This window comes from Lissotriton vulgaris, chromosome 6 (assembly GCF_964263255.1).
Source record: "Lissotriton vulgaris chromosome 6, aLisVul1.2, whole genome shotgun sequence".
NCBI classification, from domain to species: Eukaryota; Metazoa; Chordata; class Amphibia; order Caudata; family Salamandridae; genus Lissotriton; species Lissotriton vulgaris.
In genome coordinates this window covers 1,592,422,578-1,592,440,967 of record NC_141694.1, presented here as the reverse complement: position 1 = coordinate 1,592,440,967, position 18,390 = coordinate 1,592,422,578, and the positions used below count along the sequence as shown (strand labels likewise).

Below are 18,390 nucleotides of genomic sequence, written 5' to 3'. Positions count from 1 at the left end.
CGGTTGTGCCTATCAGAAAAATGGCTTGCAAAAATTGAGGTTCTGCAGTCTTCCTCCCTTGAAACACAAGTTAAACACCGTTCCACCCCAATGGCGGCGTCAAACAGAATTTACCGCCCATGTACGCAACTCAACTATCTGACAGATAGTGAGATATTATCCATTATGTCCATATATGAACCTACACCTAGTGCTCAAATTAAGATAGGCGAAAACTATGTCCAAACAATCATAACAAATGCTGGCAGAACTTCTCAGTCTAACAATAAAAGGCTTAATGCCAACAACCTAAAGAATATGTCAATAATGCCTGAAAAGTCTGTTCCGCCAATGATCAATCCTCAGAAACACATTCGCTGCATACTACTCTACTGTCGTTCAGCAAATAAATACGAGGTCGACATAGCCAACCTCATACTAAACCATGAAATTCTAACTGTACCATGGCTTTCTGACTCGTCTTTGCCATGCTTAGACCTGTTAGTCCCCCCAAACTACCAGAATGTGAGGCAGGACAGAAATGACAGAATGGGTGGAGGCATCCCTTGTATACAAAGATCAGACATCTCCATCACAAAAATACAGGCTGAGCCTTTAGAGTCTTGTGAATATCTGGGCATGTCTTTAAGATCAGCAGATAACCAAAACTGTAAACTCCATGCACTCTACCACCCCCCTGGTACAAAGACCAAGTTCATTGACCAGATGATAGAAACCATTACTACCAACTCTAATCTGGAGCCTAACGATATCTTCTTAGGAGACTTCAATATTCATTGACAGTCAAATCACCCTCTTTAAAACCTTCCTGGAAGAGCAATCATTAGTCCAAGGATGTCTTCGCCCCACCCACTCCAAAGGCTCCACCTTAGATTGGATCATAGCTAAAGAGAAAACGATCGAGAATATTGTAATCACACCTTGCGATTGGTCTGATCACCACATAATTACATTCGAAATTCCCCTCAGAAAAACCAAATCGTCTTCACAAGCTATTAAACCCAAAAAATTGACCAGGGACACTAGCGCCGAGACACCGTAAGGTATTTGCGCGCTTTAGAAATTTCAAAAATAAATAGAGGAAATGTGAAATAGATTTGCAGCCTCCCAAGAGCATGGTTGACGACAGTGACCTCATGTTGCATTATAACAAGTCAATGTCAACCATTATCGAGGACATAGCCCCTCTAAAACTGAAAAGGATTTCTGACAAAGACAAAAACCCGCGGTTCAATGGTGCCCTTAATGAAGAAAGAAGGTCACTGAGACTATCTGAACGTAAATGGCGAAAAAACCCTTCTTCGCCCCAACTAATCCAACTGAGACAATCCAGGAAAGCTTCTAATAAAAGCATTATTAAATCTAAAAAAGACTTTTTCAGGAAAGAATTGAATAATGCAGTAATTAGACCTAGGAAACTAATCGATCTACTAAAAGAACAATCGAATAAATCAGCCACATTGGCACCAGTCATCACCAAAACAAGCCTAAATAGTGAAGATTTCTCGGTCTTCTTTCCAGACAAAGCTAACTCATTGGAGGGGGAGCTCAAAAAAGCAGCTGAAGACATTTAAAGTGAGAAGGGTACGTTGGATGAAGTACTGGATCAACAAGAATTAGTCAAACCCAAAAACAATGCCCGATGGTCAGGATTTCAACCGGTCAGTGAATTAGACATTTCAAAGATCAAGTTGACCACTAAACCTAACAACCACTATAACAATCCCCTACCGGCAAAGTGCTGGTCTTCCATAAACCACCTGCTAAACTCGTCTTGGACTTAGGTCATAAATGCCTCATTATTACAAGGCCAAATACCAGCCTGCCTTAAAACAGGGCAAGTCATTCCTCTCCTAAAAAAAACAACAGAGAACCCCTCTGATCCAAACAATTTCAGACCTGTATCTAACATTCCCATGTTAGCCAAAGTACTGGAAAAATGTGTCCAACAACAACTGAGTCTGCACATTTGTGACTTCAATCTGTTAAATGATTGCCAATCTGGTTTCCGTCTAAACCATTATACAGAAACGGCAATTCTACACATAGTAGATGACGCATTACTGGCTCTCTGCCACAACGAAACATGTCTCTTAATCCTGTCGTCAGCTTTCGACATGGTGAACCATGCCAAAATACTAAGGGCCAGATGTAGGTAATGAAGATTTACCGATTCTAAAATACAGAATTTTACAGATTCTGTATTTTAGAATCAGTAAATGGGATATAGGTATTTATTCGGTAAGTTTAACCGAATCAGTAAGATTTGGTAATTACCGAATCAGTATTTACCGATTCGGTAAAAGGGGGAACACATTGAAGGGTGGCAGGGTGTCACTTTGACACCCTGTTGCACCCCATAATCGTGCTTGTGTGCACATGTGACACACATACATGCCCTAAGAGCATGTATGTCTGCCACGTGGCACTGTTGAAAATGCACAATTTGCATTTTCAAAGGTATTCGGTATTTACCACCAAATAATAGTTAAACGAATCCTTAGAGCACATAAGCACTCTTGAAGTGCTTCCTACATGCCATTTACTGATTAGGTAAATACCGAACCACTAAATAATGATTCAGTAAATACAGAATCGGGAAATACCGAATCGGTATTTACCGAATCATCACCTACATAGCAAATGGCTCAATACCGGTCGGTAAGCCTGAAATTTACCGAATTTCGGGAGCCACCTACATCGGGCCCTAGATCAGTTGAAAAAGAGCATGGACTAGAGGGTCGAGTCCTTAATTGGTTTGGCTCCTTTCTTGAGAATAGATTGCAAAAATTAATTGTCAACCAAACCTTTTCAGACCCAAAAAAATAATACAATCCGAGTTCCGCAAGGGTCAACGCTATCATCGGCGCTTTTCAATCTGTACGTAGAACCACTCACGGAAATATTACAAAAAGCGAACATTGCTTTCCACATGTACCCACCAATGGCTAACCAAGAACCCCCTGAAGCTAAATCCTCAGAAAACCGAATTCCTACTGATTACACCCCAAAAAGCAAGCTAAAGATAGCAGAATGGTCCAACCTTATCACTGCTCTAAAGTGTACTCCGAAGATTGTTGACTCTACTAAATCACTGGGAATTACTCTGGACAAAAACCTGAACATGTTAGCACATATCAACACAATGGCAAAAAACGCCAGGTTCCACTTAAGCTACTTGCGAAAACTAAAACCATTCCTAAATAAAACAGACCTTAAGACAGCAGTTCAGGCACTGGTCATATCAAGGATTGAATATGGTTGCACTACCTTGGCTGGGCTCCCCAAAGTGTCAACAGCCTCATTGAAAGCATGTCTTAACGCAGCCACAAGGCTTATAGCGGAATACAAAAAATTCGACCATATCTCCCCTTACTTGAAAGCACTCAACTGTCTGCCCTTCGAAGCAAGAATTCTATTGAAGTTGGCATGCATCACGCATAAAGCAATACACCAGTCTACCTTGCACAGAAACTCTCGCTTTCAGGAGGGAACCGGTCCTTCAAGAGCAAAGCTGACCTACTACTGAAACCGGCTAGTTTTTGCAAGAAAAGAACTTATGCCCGAGCGTTCTCCGGGGCAGCACCGAGAATTTGAAACACACTCCCCCATAACATTAGAAGAATTCCATCCTTCGCAGCATTAAAAAAAGAAGCAAAATCGTTTTATATGAGGAACTTTCTCCCATAAGTCCATATAGCAGAACGTCTGTCTATAAACCTCTCATGTTTGTTTCAAGGTTCACGCAAGCAGTTCAGTAACCATATATGGGCTTGTATATACGTTTTCATGTGGTTTATGGTTTAAGCTGCTTTAGGGTAATTTAACTGTTGACTGTTATATATGTTTATATGCTTTCCTGAAGTGTAATGTTGTAAATCAGTAATGTCTTGTAATCTATAAGGGTCGGATTGTTGAAATGCTCCAGTAAAGCGCTCTGATACCCTGCGTAGGGTCATGTTCGCACTATAGAAAACACTAAATAAATAAAATAAAAAAATAGAAAAGTGGTTTTCATTTTTAAACATTTTCCCTTGTCGTCTTTTGACTCACTTTCACTGGGCCCCCACTGCTCTTACCTTCACCGGCCGTCGCTGAACACTGGCAGCCTTTATGTAGCATTTGTTGATATAAAGGCTGCCTTTGATATGGTCCCAAGAGCTAGACTCTGGAGTATTTTAAGGAGATTGGGGCTACCGCCATCCTTGCTGGATATCATAGTGCTTCAGGATGCAGATAATTATGCACAAATTAGAAGGGGTGCTAAGGGGGAAATAACCAACCAATTACCCATCATTAAAGGGATTAGACAAGGCTGTGTCCTTGCCCCACCTTAGTCTTATTATTTATAAATGGTTGTACACATTTCCTCCAGGTCATGAAACTTATTTCCCAGTATTGGGCAGCTTTAAAACTCCAGCCGTACTTTTCGCTGACAACACCATATTAGGATCGAAAACTCCAAAGGAAATTGAGACCATTTTTGCCAGATTCAATCTTTTTTGCACTAACCACGGCCTAGACTTGAATGCAAATAAAACATTCATTACAATAAATCTCTATAGACATTTTAGAGGGTCTTTGACACAGAGGAGAGTAAAATTGGAGAGGGTGTTGGACTTGACTACTTGGGTGTCCGTCTTTCAAGCATTAACACTTGGGCTACCCAAATAACAAAGAGCATGCATCTGCTTAACCACAGGGCAGCAGCCACACTAGGCTTTGCAAAGAATAATTTGTTTCACCCAGTATCTCCTCTTATGGAGATCTGAAGAGCTCAAGCCGTGGCTGCTGTTGTAAACAACTCTGAACTTTGGGTTATATAGCAATGTAGAGCCATTGGGGGTTGTTGAAAATACATTCTTGAGGGCTGCAATAAGACTTCCACAAAGTACCCCAATACTTTTCTTTAAAACGGCTCTGGTCATGCAACAAATAACTACTAAAATCAGGCTTAAACTATTCTTGTTTTGCTTGTGGTTATGGTTAACTGAATAACTAGACCCCTGTAGGTTAGGGCTTAAAGACTTTGCGGGTTAATCAAGGCTCAGTGACACTCACCTGGCTGAAATGTGGAAAACAGACTCTATTCAGCCTTGGTTTGTCTGATCTGTGGAAATATCCTGCATCCATTACCAATTCTTCTAATAAACTGATGGTGATCTTTTGGGAAAATGAAAGGGGGAAAATAACCCAGTCAATGCATCATGGTAGATTAACTGATCGGTTCTTAGAATATATATAGTAAACATAAACATATTTTGTTCTTCTGCCCTGAGTACACCACACAATGCAAGCACTAGATTATGCCATTCTGCCAATTCTTGAGATAGCACAAGTTTGCTCTCCTAGATTCTGAAGATCAGACACCACAGTATGTATAGTTTTTTCTGTTGCGAAATAGCTCAAATCCATATGGCATATCAGACCTAAGATCTTGACTATGTAATGTATGAATATGATTCTTTTATGCTCTCTGAGCGAAATAAAGCATTTTTATGTGCCACACGTTACTTAAGCATAGGCTTGATATACATAATTCAGCTGCATAAACTTTGCTCTTGATGAACAATCCGCAATACAAATTTTATTTAAGAACTCTGTCTTGGCGCATCCTCTGTCAGAGTGTGGTAGATGTTCCGCTTGCCTTATGACAAGTGAATTAGAGTCACAGGATTACACATAACAGTAGATGGAACATACCCCACGCTGTCACAGAGTACCCAGGTACCCAGTGTGCCAAAACCCATGGACCACTCACACAAGTAGCGTGGCATTTTATTGGGAGACATCTGGGAACGATGGGTGGTAGAAAATTAGTAGATTCTCGTAGATTCTGGAACTTTCCCCCACAGAAATATGAGAAAAATGTGTGCTTTTAGCCAAAGTTTGATAGTTGCAAGGACTTTTGTGTAAAAAGCCGTCTGATATTGATACGAGTCACACCATCCTGGACTCACCCAGGTGCCTAGTTTTTAGAAATGTTATCAAAAAGCAAAAAAAATCCTTAGTAAGTAAAGCCAGAGCACATTACACCAGGAGTAGAGCTCCACCCATGGCCTTGTTAAGGAATAGTCCCATGGCAGAGATCTGTGAGGGAGACAAATTGCAATCAATCCTTATATCCGCAAGGCACTACTGTCTTGATTCCCTTTTCAAGGATTGATGTTCAGGTAGGACAAACCTCTTTAGGGAATCTTTTTGGTTAAATGAAGATATATTGTGTTTTCTTCCACTGCCTGATGATTGGCAGGGGCTTCCTATTCCATTCGGTGCTTATTTCTGTCAATGGAATTCCTTTGAAGGAAGTAAAAACATTGTTAGTCTCCTAGTTCTTTGCGGAAACCTCCATTGAAAATATAAGCAACCCTCCCTCTCTGGTAAAGAATTAACCTCTTAAGTACGGTGGTGGATCACCAGCTGATGCTTACACTCTCTCCCTCGCATTCCTTTTCCAGAGTATCTGAGTGGGGCACACCTCTCAGGCATTGGGCTAAACCCCGATCCTGAAACTAGTGAAACAGTCTTTCTGTCCCTCCAGTCTGTCTCCTCCGGGGACAGAAAGCCCACTAGCACTAGTGAAAAAATAGGCTTAAAAGGGGGGCTTAGGGCAGCTCATCCAGACATTGCGTTTTGCCACACCCAGAGTGGATGCACCCATTTTCCTGCCCCACTATGGGTGAGTTGTGGGTGTTTAACCACATTCTGCTCCTGGGTAACAGAAAGTCCAGTAGATAACCGAGGAAAAATAGGCACAACAAAAATAATAAACAGTGTGAGAGTGGCTAAGCAATGCGCTGTGCTCCTATACCAGAACAGGTGCATTAGTGTTTCTGCAAGGGGATGGATTGTGTTTACCAAAAATGTGTCTCCCAAGGACAGAAGGGTAGCTACACATCAAGGGAAAAATACCCCTTTCCCCCAAAAAGATGGGACAAGTGGCTCACCCAGGCATGAGACTGTGCTCCTACCACAGAACAGGTGCATCAGTCTTTCTAGGTGGATTGATGGACTTTACCCAAAATCTGCCCCCAGGTAACAGAAAAGGCCCTAGGCAGCAGGGATTTCAACATACCACCAAAACAATCAAAAGGCTGTGTTGTGTTCTATCTAGGACCCCGATCCATATTGTGACCTTATGCCCCTATACGGCTATAATCAATACATATCCCTATAATGGCATAAACGATCAGATCCATATTTCAGTAACTCGTCTCTGTAGCTCATTACAGTACATGACACAGCAGAAGCCACTTCCTTAGATTCCTAGATAACACACCGAGTTCTTTCGACAGCTCAAACCCCCAGCACCCTGGGAAAGCCCCACTTGCTTTGTTTTGATTAGTAATAGAACTCTTGCGAGCACTGTAAGAACGACCAGTTCTTAGTGACATCTTTATTGACGTCTCATGTCCAAAAACTTACGTCAAACTTGGCACCTTTCAGGTATAAATAATACCGACGTTGCCTTAAGCAAACACGATGGTGGTGGTGAATACTGGAGCAGAACAGCTGTCCCTTGCAGAGCCCAGCAGATGCGAGAAGCCCACGAACGCTGCCCCTCCTCCTCCTTGACGCTCTGAGAAAGACGCTGTCTTTTCTCCTGCCGAGAAAATCCAGCTCCGGCGTTTCCAGCCTACCCTTGCGGGTAACTGGAATATCTAGTCCTGAGAGGAGATACCAGACCTCCAACATTCTATTCCAGAGGTACGGTGCTGACTAGACCCTTAGAGAGAATTCTTGAAGCAAACCCTTGGCAAAACCAACTTAACTTAAACTGCTACTTACTTACTCCCTCCCATGTATTAGGCTTAGGTCAGGTACACCGGGGTAGGCGTAGTTAGAAGCACCAGTTGAGGACATTAGCCAAATGTATATATTAATGTATATATTTTATTCATTTTAACTATCGTATGGCTAAGAAACCATATCAATGCTTTTACAGTATTATTTCGCAATACTCCTTTTACTGTACGCACTTTTCATAATAACAAGTCTTGCAATTGTGGCAATTCATTTCTCTTGCATGAGAAGGAAGACTGCTCAATAAATAATATCTTTTATTGAAAACGCCCGTCTCTCTATTCTCTGTATACTGGTGAAAGTAATTCTGCACAACTGACTGAAATAGTTGTCTATTGTTTCACACGACTCTAGAGATTGACTCTTATTCTGAGGAGCAAAGTTGTCATGTTTATGCGGTTGTCGGAAGCTGAATCCCTTCTTGTCTGAGCCAGGGAAGCTGATCACTTCCTATTCAGTCAAGAAAGTTTCCAGTGACCTCTGAGCTAGCTGACGCAAACCTAAATTAAGTCTAACATAGTCAGTAGAGACCTAGAAGACCGCACTCCTACGTCTACACTGCTGTTTATGTTATTCCAATTCGCAGGGCCTATAGGGAAAAGAGGAACTACACTACATGGCGCCCAACGTTTGGTAAGGCAATAAAACTAACGCAAGACGTTAGAGTAACTCAGTTGTGCTTTTTCACACAGACCCTTCCTCCGTTAAATACTCCAATAGACGTCTGGAGTGGGTGAAAGGTTAAAATCCGCCTGAACTTAGTAAGAAGATATTCCTATGTAGAGCTTCTGGTTTCATTCAACGTTGAAGGATACAGTGTTCCAAAATATTGTGCACCTAATCTTTGTTTCCTTGAAACCTGATCTGCAACAAAAGACCTTCCTGACAGTAAAATGCCAGGAGAAGGGAGGAACAACGGAACCGCTGAAGTCGCAGTAGACGCAAATCAGCAGGGTCCCGATGTTACAGGGATCAATGAACCGGGTGCGATTATCATCCCGGTCAACATAAGAAAAACTATAACGTTAAAACTTATAGAAAACGGACTGACCTTACGAGGTGGTACCGTCGTTTTTGTGATAGAGGCACACGAATATCGGCAGACAGAGGTATTCTACTCTTGGATAAAATTTCCAGCGGCAAACGCTACAACACACGAGTTCCACTATTACAAAATAGAGGATCCACCGGAAGAGTACACTCCTTTCGAGGAGATTGAAATCCCATTAAAATACTAAGAGCAGCTGCTCTGGTTTAAAGGCGCCCTAAAACACAATGATCACATTACCAGGCTCGGTCCACTAGGTAGACCAGGAGCAACGTGGCCGGTTCTAGCCAGCTACACACCACATCCGGACATTGAAAAAATGTCTCGCGAAGAACTGTTAGCACAGCTAAAAACATTAATTAAAATACATAGACAGTTAGTCCAATATGTAATACGGACTGCAACAGTCCAAACATCTGTTAATGTTCCACAGCTGACCCCTCATCAGGGGAACACAAATAAAATTACACCACAGAACATACAATCATGTCTTGGTAAAACACCCATAAAACGGGAACAAATTCCTTTCTGGTTAGCGCAGAAAATTACTCCAATAGACGCAGTATTTTCGAATACTACCCCTATTGAGAAACACAGAATTCTGACTATCTGCCTTCCAATGGGGGTCGCACCACATGTGGAGGTCTGTGACACTTGGGGTACAGTCTTTGCTTCCATTTACATGAAAACACATGGTGTTCCGTCCATGGCGGTAATACCAGATGTGCTAAAACAAATTCAGAATGAATACGGTCCAGAACCTGCTTTAACTCTTGGTATGAAATTGCTGAAAGACTTCAAGCATGTTTCGGTTATATTACTAGCCAACATAAAAGCAGAAGCAGCATCTGTGGCGATCCGCCAGAAATTGAAAGAAACGGATATAACAGATCAACCAATTGAGCTTGCCAGAATTATAGAAAAATGTTATGAAGAATTAGGTAGAGATAGTTTGGGTGGGAAACCTGTAAAACCACAACTACTCGAAAATCCTGAAAAATTAATTATTAAAAATAATCTAAACACTCCTAAAAAGAGCTGGGATGGAAATAAACAGTCCACTCCCAAAGAAAAAGTTTTCCAGTCCAGAGGAAGGTCTCCTCGACGGAGGGAAAGAACTCCGACTCGAGAACACCAGTCTCCCCAGAGGGAGCACTCTGAGAAAAGATATAACCTTAGAAATAGGGATAACTTGAAAAAGCCTGATAGATATCAAAGTATTGATACACGTCCCTCTCGATCGTTTTCGCAGAAATCGGAAAGAAGAGGACGGTCAGACCCAGGAGAGCACACCAAGTCCAAAGACATGGAACCTGCTCAAAGTAAAAAAATACAATTTCCAAGAAAGAAGGTAGCCAGTATTAGAGTAATCGAACATGCCGAGAATACTGAGGACACAGCTGAAAAACGGGGAGTGGGCACAGACAATGCTAGACAGTGCAGCAGAAATCACCATAGCTTGCAAGATCCTGATGAGTCATCTGGAGACAGTGGACATGAATTAATACATTCAGGTAGAAACTGCAGACACCAGAGTTAGAGAACCTCATAAGATATACGAAATAACACTGCATATAGAGGGAGATAAGACTAGGAAAATAAGGGGTCTATTTTGGGATAAACTCTCAAAAGGCTATGACATCCTGTTAGCTGAGAAAGATTGGCCCCCAGAGTTTGTCAGGGAGTGCCCTCATGGCGAAGAAATGATTATGCCTGCCTTCTCAAATCACATTCCAATTCACACTAAATATATATATGCAAGGAAATGGGCAGTAGCTCAAGCACCTGCACTGTATAAGAATCATGTAGGATGGGATGAGGACTCTCCTCCTCACAAAATCCAGTTAAAATGTCAACCAACTGCACAAAGGCAGTACCCAATTAAGCAAGAAGCTAAAAAACAGGTCAGGGAGATTTTAGATCAACTTGAATACCAAGGGGTAATTGAAACATGCACCTCTCAAATGAACAATCCTTTGTTTCCTGTCTCCAAACCGGACGATTCGTACCGTCTAGTCTTGGACTACAGACACCTTACCTCATGTTGCAAAACATTTGCAGTACAAAATTCGCATAGTGCTGCACTAATGAATAACATAGTTCGCAAAAAATACAAAACGACATTAGACATATCTAATGGGTTCTTTTGTCAAAATATTGCACCAGAAAGCAGGTACTTGACCGCTTTCTCAATAATGGGGTCACAGAAAAATTTCTGTAGGCTCCCACAGAGATTCAAGAACAGCCCAGGACTATTCTCAGACAGAGTAACAGAGTTACTACAAATATATGATGATGAGGCATTATCTTATGTCGATGACATCTATCTCACAGACGACGACTTGGATACTCACTTGAAAAGGGTGAACACCATAATACTTGGGTTCGCAGCAGAGGGTTACAAATTCAACTTTAATAAGTCAAGGATTGCCCATCTGACAGTCTTATTTTTAGGATACGAACTATCAAGTGAAGGAAAAAGCCTAGCAGACAACTTCTTAGAGAAGTGCGCTGTACTCCAAGCACCAAAAACGCTGAAGAACTTACAATCGATTCTAGGCTTCCTGAATTTCGGAAGAACTTACATTCTAAATTATGCAGAAAGGGTTAAACCTCTCTATGAATTAATAAAACCAGATTTTAAACCAATCAACTGGACTCAAAAACATACCGAAATTTTGAGATCACTGCAAACAGACATGTTAGCAAAAACAAAATTAGAAACACGTGACAATACACGCAACCTTGTGATCCGAGTCATCCCAGGAAGATGCGGATTCACGTACCTGACCTCTAATGAGGGAGAAACGGTACCAATAGCTTACAAATCTCACTTGTACACACAAGCAGAAAAAACATTCAGTCTCACAGAAAATACTGTGAAAGCAGTGCAGACTGCTATAGCGAAAGAACGAGAACTACCACAAGGGAAAAAGATCACTGTACTCACAGCAGATTCCGGCTTCGAGGCACTATTTAGTCCAGTAAACCTGCCTACAGTGTCACTGGATCCGAAATGGATACCGTGGGAAAATTCTCTTGCTGCAGAAGACATGAAATACTATTTTGCCCCGCACATGAAAAAACTGAATGATTTAAATTATGAAAAAGAATATCCTCTGCCAATCGAAATTCTTCCTCTACAACAGTACTCCTGTATAATCTATACAGACAGATTTGTACAGCATTACAATGTAGAAAATAAATCCTATGATGCAGCCTGCGCGATTGTTAAAGGTTGCTGGCTCTGCTGTAAATTCAGACCGAAAATAACAAAAACTGAATCACTGAGAAAATGTTCGGCTCACCGAGCTGAAATCAGATCTTTAAAGATGGCGCTTGAAAATGCCGAACGTGAATTCCCGACACTAATCGTGTGCGATTCGCATTTTTGCGTCAACTCCTACAATAATGATTTGCAGAACTGGATTCAAAATGATTACAAAGATGACACAGGTGCCACAATCAAGCATAAAATGCTTTGGAAACGAGTTCTTTTACAGAAAGAACTACAAAAGACTCACGTGATACACACTCTGAGTCATCAACGTGATGGCGTTCACGTTGCAGGGAATTCATTGGCTAATACAGCCATAGCGGAAGCAACTAAACCGGCTTCCGTAGCCACAAAAAAGCGTTCAGAAAAATACATAGACGGGGAAACCATGCTGGCAGTAAAAACGTCCTTAAAAGGCGACTGTGCAGCACTACCCATGAACTATCCACTCAATTATACATACGTAATTGATGCAAACTCCGTTCCTTTTGCTCGAATCCCTGGAGTGGGGGATAGGGTAATTCCAAACACGAACCGGAGAAAGTTATTAATAGCAGACGCACACATGGGTGAAGGTCCAAGGCACAAACAGATGAAGGAATCTCTGACCGAATTACAATCAGTATACTGGTGGCCGGAGATGAGCCTGCACCATTATAAATTTGTAAAGAGCTGTCCAGACTGTGACAGAGACCGCAGTAACGAATCAAGCGGTGTAATGCCATGGCCTTGTATGAAGGTAGCGTAATGCTGTCTATATGAAATCCAGCGTCCTATTAATTGTTTAAGTCTACATTCACTTTAAAAATGTGCCCCCAGCGCTCGGCTGACGCCAAAACTGTTATAAAAGATCTGCGAGTCTTTATCGGCACATACGCAATTGCCATGCTTCATTCTGACCAGGGTCCTGCTTTTAGCTCTCGAGCTTATAGGGAGGCCATGGCCAGTATGGGCATTGGGTTGTGATTCTCCTGTCCATTTCACCCTGAGGGAAACAGTGTAGTGGAAAGAAAAAACGAGACATAAAGCAATCTATAAAAGCGAAGGTATTAGGTTCGGGTGATGGGTGGGTCAAACATTTAATAAGTCTCCAACGTAGTCTTAATAATTTGCCAAGAAATTCTCTAAATGGTTTCAGCCCGTACGAACTATTGTTCGGAACTAGAATGCATGTTCAGGACCTTGATAGTCAGGCTTCAGTGGTAAAAGATAAGAATAAAGACTTTGACATCAAAGATCGTTTGGCTGTTTTACAGTACTTGAATGAAACAAGAAAATCCTTAAGCAACATAAAAGCAAAGCAACAGCCATCTACCACTGAAGACACACCACCTGTCCCAGCAAGACCTGTCTGGATTCCAAAGATTGGGGATCTGGTCAGAGAAAAAATAGCGGTGAAGAAGGAATTTGGGCCTTCTTACAGAAAAGCAGTACCTGTCTTAACAATCAACGGAACAAGATCAGTAGTACTACCGCCCCTTGCTGGTAAAAAGGAGAACCGAGTTGTATCAATCGACCTGGTAAAACCACAATCATGTGGCCTATTATCAACGGTAGGCCAAGTGTACTCCCAGGAAATAACAGAATATCCAAATTAGCACCAATCCAAGAGGTTCAAACTGAAAGACTAATCACATTTGATAAATCTGCAGTGCACAGAGAAGGACTATGCAATAATGCCATGGAACTTGTGCCTCTTGAAACACAGATTGAAACAGTTCGTCATGAAACTCCAGTCTACAATGATGTGGCATCAGAATGTGCTAATGAAAAGCAAATGGAGAAAACAATTCCAACAATCGATAGAACTGCCTCTGGCTACTTCATCAATTTCGATAACTTTTCTGAAAATCAAAGCGACCCTGAAGTGACGCCAGAAACAAAGACTTTTAAAGAAAAGGCAACAGAACTCTTTCATCAACTCAAGGAAACTTATCTTATTTCTCCATGGTTAGAGTTTTGGTTTGGGCTAGGTGTATTTTTTCTCCTACTTTGGCTCATCATGATACTTTGTTTGGGAAAATTCATTGAGGGAAAATACAGTTCAATGGACACAGCAAGTCAGAACATCAACTTAGTTCTGAAACCTCACAAATCATCTCACGTCAAGAAAAGAGAACTATCATCAGTAAATGTCACAGCCATTCCAATACCCGGCGGGGTAGTGTGGGACAAGACTGACTATGAAATATATGGCCCGGTCGAGATCTTGAAATATCCTCACCAATTCAAGGTTTCATTAAGTGACTTTGTAAAACCAAGTACATTCTCTGATGATTGGGATTTTGAAAGTATAAATAATATGATGTCGGATTTAGTGTTGTCAGCAAAATTTACAGAACATGATTATTTACAAGGTTCATCCAATTATGAACAGATGTACTGTTTTTCACATTACACAGACCATTACTTACATAAATCTGCTCAACCTAGAAATGTTTTTAAATATAACCAATGGGAACATTGTGCTACTCCACCTAAAAGCAGTTCAAAAACATTCTATGAGAAATTCCAATACTTCTCAGGGTTTAACACAAGTGATGCAGAAACATTTTATTATAAACTGTTGGATAAAACAGGGACGAAAACCATGCTGACAAATACTAAATTGATATATTCAGAAGCATTTTATGAAAAAATGATTACATTTGGTTTTGATTTCTGGAAAAACAACATTGAAACAAAAACCATCTGGGGTACAAAAGATTGGCAGGTACAAGGCCTAGAAGCATTATTTCGAGCCTGCATGATCCCAGAACAAATAATGTTCTTAAATGACACAATTCACCAAACAACCTGTCTTGGCCTAGCTAAGATTAAAGACCTTAACAGACCGTCTATTCCAAAGCCAATATCTGATAATGCAACCACAGATATTGAAATAGACATATCCAAAATTTTACATCTAAACAGAACACATCCTGATTGGAAAAAGTGGTTAATCTGGCAAGAAGACACTAATAAATGTCAAGATAGATTCCTGAACAAAACACAGGGGTTAAAAATGACCAGACCAGACCCTAGATACTCCCAGCGACAACATCCAGGGATAGTAACAACATACAGTGTAGGGAAACTGTGCCTTGAATGGCTAGAATCATCCACACTGGCATAAATTAAGCAACATTTATCTTTACTTAAAGATGGTGCTGATTTGCGCGATTTTATTATGGGACCACGCAAACAGCGTCAAAAACGTTTCATAGCGGCAAGTGTATATGCGGCATATAACGAGGCATGGAAAGTAATGCAAATTGAAACAGCAGAAAAAATACGAGAAATTGATAGTATTCATTTGGAAAAATCACTTTCTGTTGTGGACAATGGGTTAATGACTCTGTCCTCCAGAATATATTCACTGGACAGTATTGTATCATCTGCCATCGATATAATAGATAAAAACTTGCTAATGTTACAACATGGCCAGTCCCAATTACGTTCTATTGTACAGCTAGGCTGGACGTTGCAAAATCTTCGTTCAGGCTATGTTCCATGGCGTTTAATCAACACAACGTCATTGTTTTCCATCTTACTGATAAACAAATCAGTTTGGCACAGAAAGGAGCAGACTATACAATCCTGAGCATCGAAAAACTTGAGAGATTACCATTGACAATGTCAGAAAGACCTGTTGTTGAATGGATAATACACGGGATTATCACAATTCCGATAACAACTATCCGATTTAAAAATTGCCTTGAGTATATATCGACAGGCCAGTATGAACTATTGGGTAAAGGGTACATTAAGTCATCATGGAAATTACCATATACACACACATGCTATAGTGACAACAACAAAAATGTATTTCTTAGTGGTGAAAATTGCAAACATTCACTAAGCGGTATACTTTTGTGCCAGGGTATTAATTTACATGGGGCCTGTGAAGGGACTTCAAACAACCTTTCATGCCACCAGCACGTCACACCTGCAACGCAGATAGAGCCTTTCTTTAGGCAACTTTCTAACGGGAGTTAAATTCTAATAACGGATCACAGCTGTTGTGGCTTGGTGCCAGGGAAAGCATATCTCGTAAGCGTGACTTCCATGGTCACTTGCTGTATGCAAGCATTGTTTCCAAACGGCCCTGGAGATTCCAAGACACCGATTTGGCCTCCTTTAAATATCTCTTCTATACGAATTGATACTTTAAGCAGAATGAAGTCTGTGCTTTTGCAGACAACAGTGCCCATCAGGTCATCAAAAGAAACGTATGATCTCCAAGTTGCAAGGACAACATCGGAGATACATGAACTTTTATCAACAAATTGCCCCGTGCATTTCACAGAAATGCTCAGCCAAATCCTAAATATGTCGGATGCCATTGGTATCTCAAACGTATTTAAGACGATTTTTTCGGGACTGTTAACACCATTCAAAGCAGTTCTGGGAATTATTCCCAATTTTGTCCATTCAGTCTTTGGCGGCTTACCACTACTTTTGGGACTTGTAGCAGGCATTTTATTTTAGACCCTCCTGCTCCGATATGGCAAGGCAAAACACAGACATGACTCCGGCAAGGATGGAAGAAACAATCCTAGCAATACGCTACCGGGACCGCATAACTAGAGTCCTTGGATTGGCCCAGCTGAGGGATCTGAACATGATCTGGTTTCTTTCATTCAGACCTATATGGCAGACCTTCATCTTACCTGTGATTCGATGTATACTATGCGGAGAAGAATGCGTGTTAGACACCTGTCTTGCACTACCATCAGCAGTACCAATGGATATCGATACTTTGCTAAGTCCTGTAACGGCTCATGCATCGTGTTGTCCCCAGCGGCTACCAATCCTGATGACGGCATTCGTTGAGACTCCTGCGCTACGACTAGGTGGCGGCAGTGAAGCGATAAATGAAAGCAGCATCACCCAGGTATGGCCTTCTGTGAGCATTGCTGATCCAGACATCGATGATAGCAATCATTCTCACAACTGCCAGGTTACTGCACTATCGAACCTGGTAGAACTGTCACCTGAATATGTAGACCTATTCTTTGAGAGCTTGTCTGATATGATGTTCTCCCCTGAACAGAAACCATAACTTTTTGGAAAAACATTCCGGCGCACAGCGCTCCCGTGAACTCTGAATTCGGCCTTCAGTTTTGATCAACAAATACTACTGAAAAAAAGCGTTTGGAACTCTATTTCCCCGTTCACCATGAAATATTTTTTAATCAGACATTTTTCAAAATATTTACCTTTTTTTGGCACAAATACTTTTGCTTAAAGTAGAACTATTCATAAAGAACAGAACTTCTATTTTTAGTAGATCTAGAGACAAATACTCTAGCACAAATTACAGCAATTGTATTTATATGTGATGAAATAGTCTCGCCCTTCTTTTCTGTATTAAGAGACATTTCATGTGTAATTTCTCGCAAAATCGTTCAACTGATTACATATGCAATAATTTTTGAATGATTACTATGCTTAAAAACGTACAGTACCTATATTTTCATACATTTCATATACGCCATTTCAAATGCAAATATGTATTTTTGGGTGGGTAGGAATACACGCGCATCTTATTGCTTTAGTTCTTAGTAATTTGATGGACATAAATTCGTGGAGTGGGTGTTGTGTTCTATCTAGGACCCCGATCAATATTGTGACCTTATGCCCCTATACGGCTATAATCAATACATATCCCTATAATGGCATAAACGATCAGAGCCATATTTCAGTAACTCGTCTCTGCAGCTCATTACAGTACATGACACAGCAGAAGCCACTTCCGTAGATTCCTAGATAACACACCAAGTTCTTTCGACAGCTCAAACCCCCAGCAAGCTGGGGAAGCCCCGCTTGCTTTGTTTTGATTAGTAATAGAACTCTTGCAAGCACTGTAAGAACTGTAAGAATGACCAGTTCTTAGGGACATCTTTATTGACGTCTTATGTCCAAAAACTTACGTCAAACTCGGCACCTTTCAGGTATAAATAATACGTTGCCTTAAGCAAACACGATGGTGGTGGTGAATACTGGAGCAGAACAGCTGTCCCTTGCAGAGCCCAGCTGATGCGAGAAGCCCACGGACGCTGCCCCTCCTCCTCCCTGCCGAGAAAATCCAGCTCCGGCGTTTTCAGCCTACCCTTGCGGGTAACTGGAAATTCGAGTCCTGAGAGGAGATACCAGACCTCCAACATTCTATTCCAGAGGTACGGTGCTGACTAGACCCTTAGAGAGAATTCTTGAAGCAAACCCTTGGCAAAACCAACTTAACTTAAACTGCTACTTACTCCCTCCCATGTATTAGGCT

The 18,390-nt window shown here is 41.2% G+C and overlaps 2 protein-coding genes across 2 annotated transcripts in view; one reads left to right on the top strand and one right to left on the bottom strand.

The window, feature by feature from the left end:
- Positions 1–18,390, bottom strand: part of LHCGR (luteinizing hormone/choriogonadotropin receptor) — a 1,044,354-nt gene that overhangs the window by 584,118 nt on the left and 441,846 nt on the right. The window lies entirely within an intron of this gene.
- On the top strand, positions 10,228–12,876 carry LOC147709169 (uncharacterized). The gene is given in 1 exon segment (XM_086925171.1): positions 10,228–12,876. A coding segment is annotated over 1 exon segment (2,649 nt).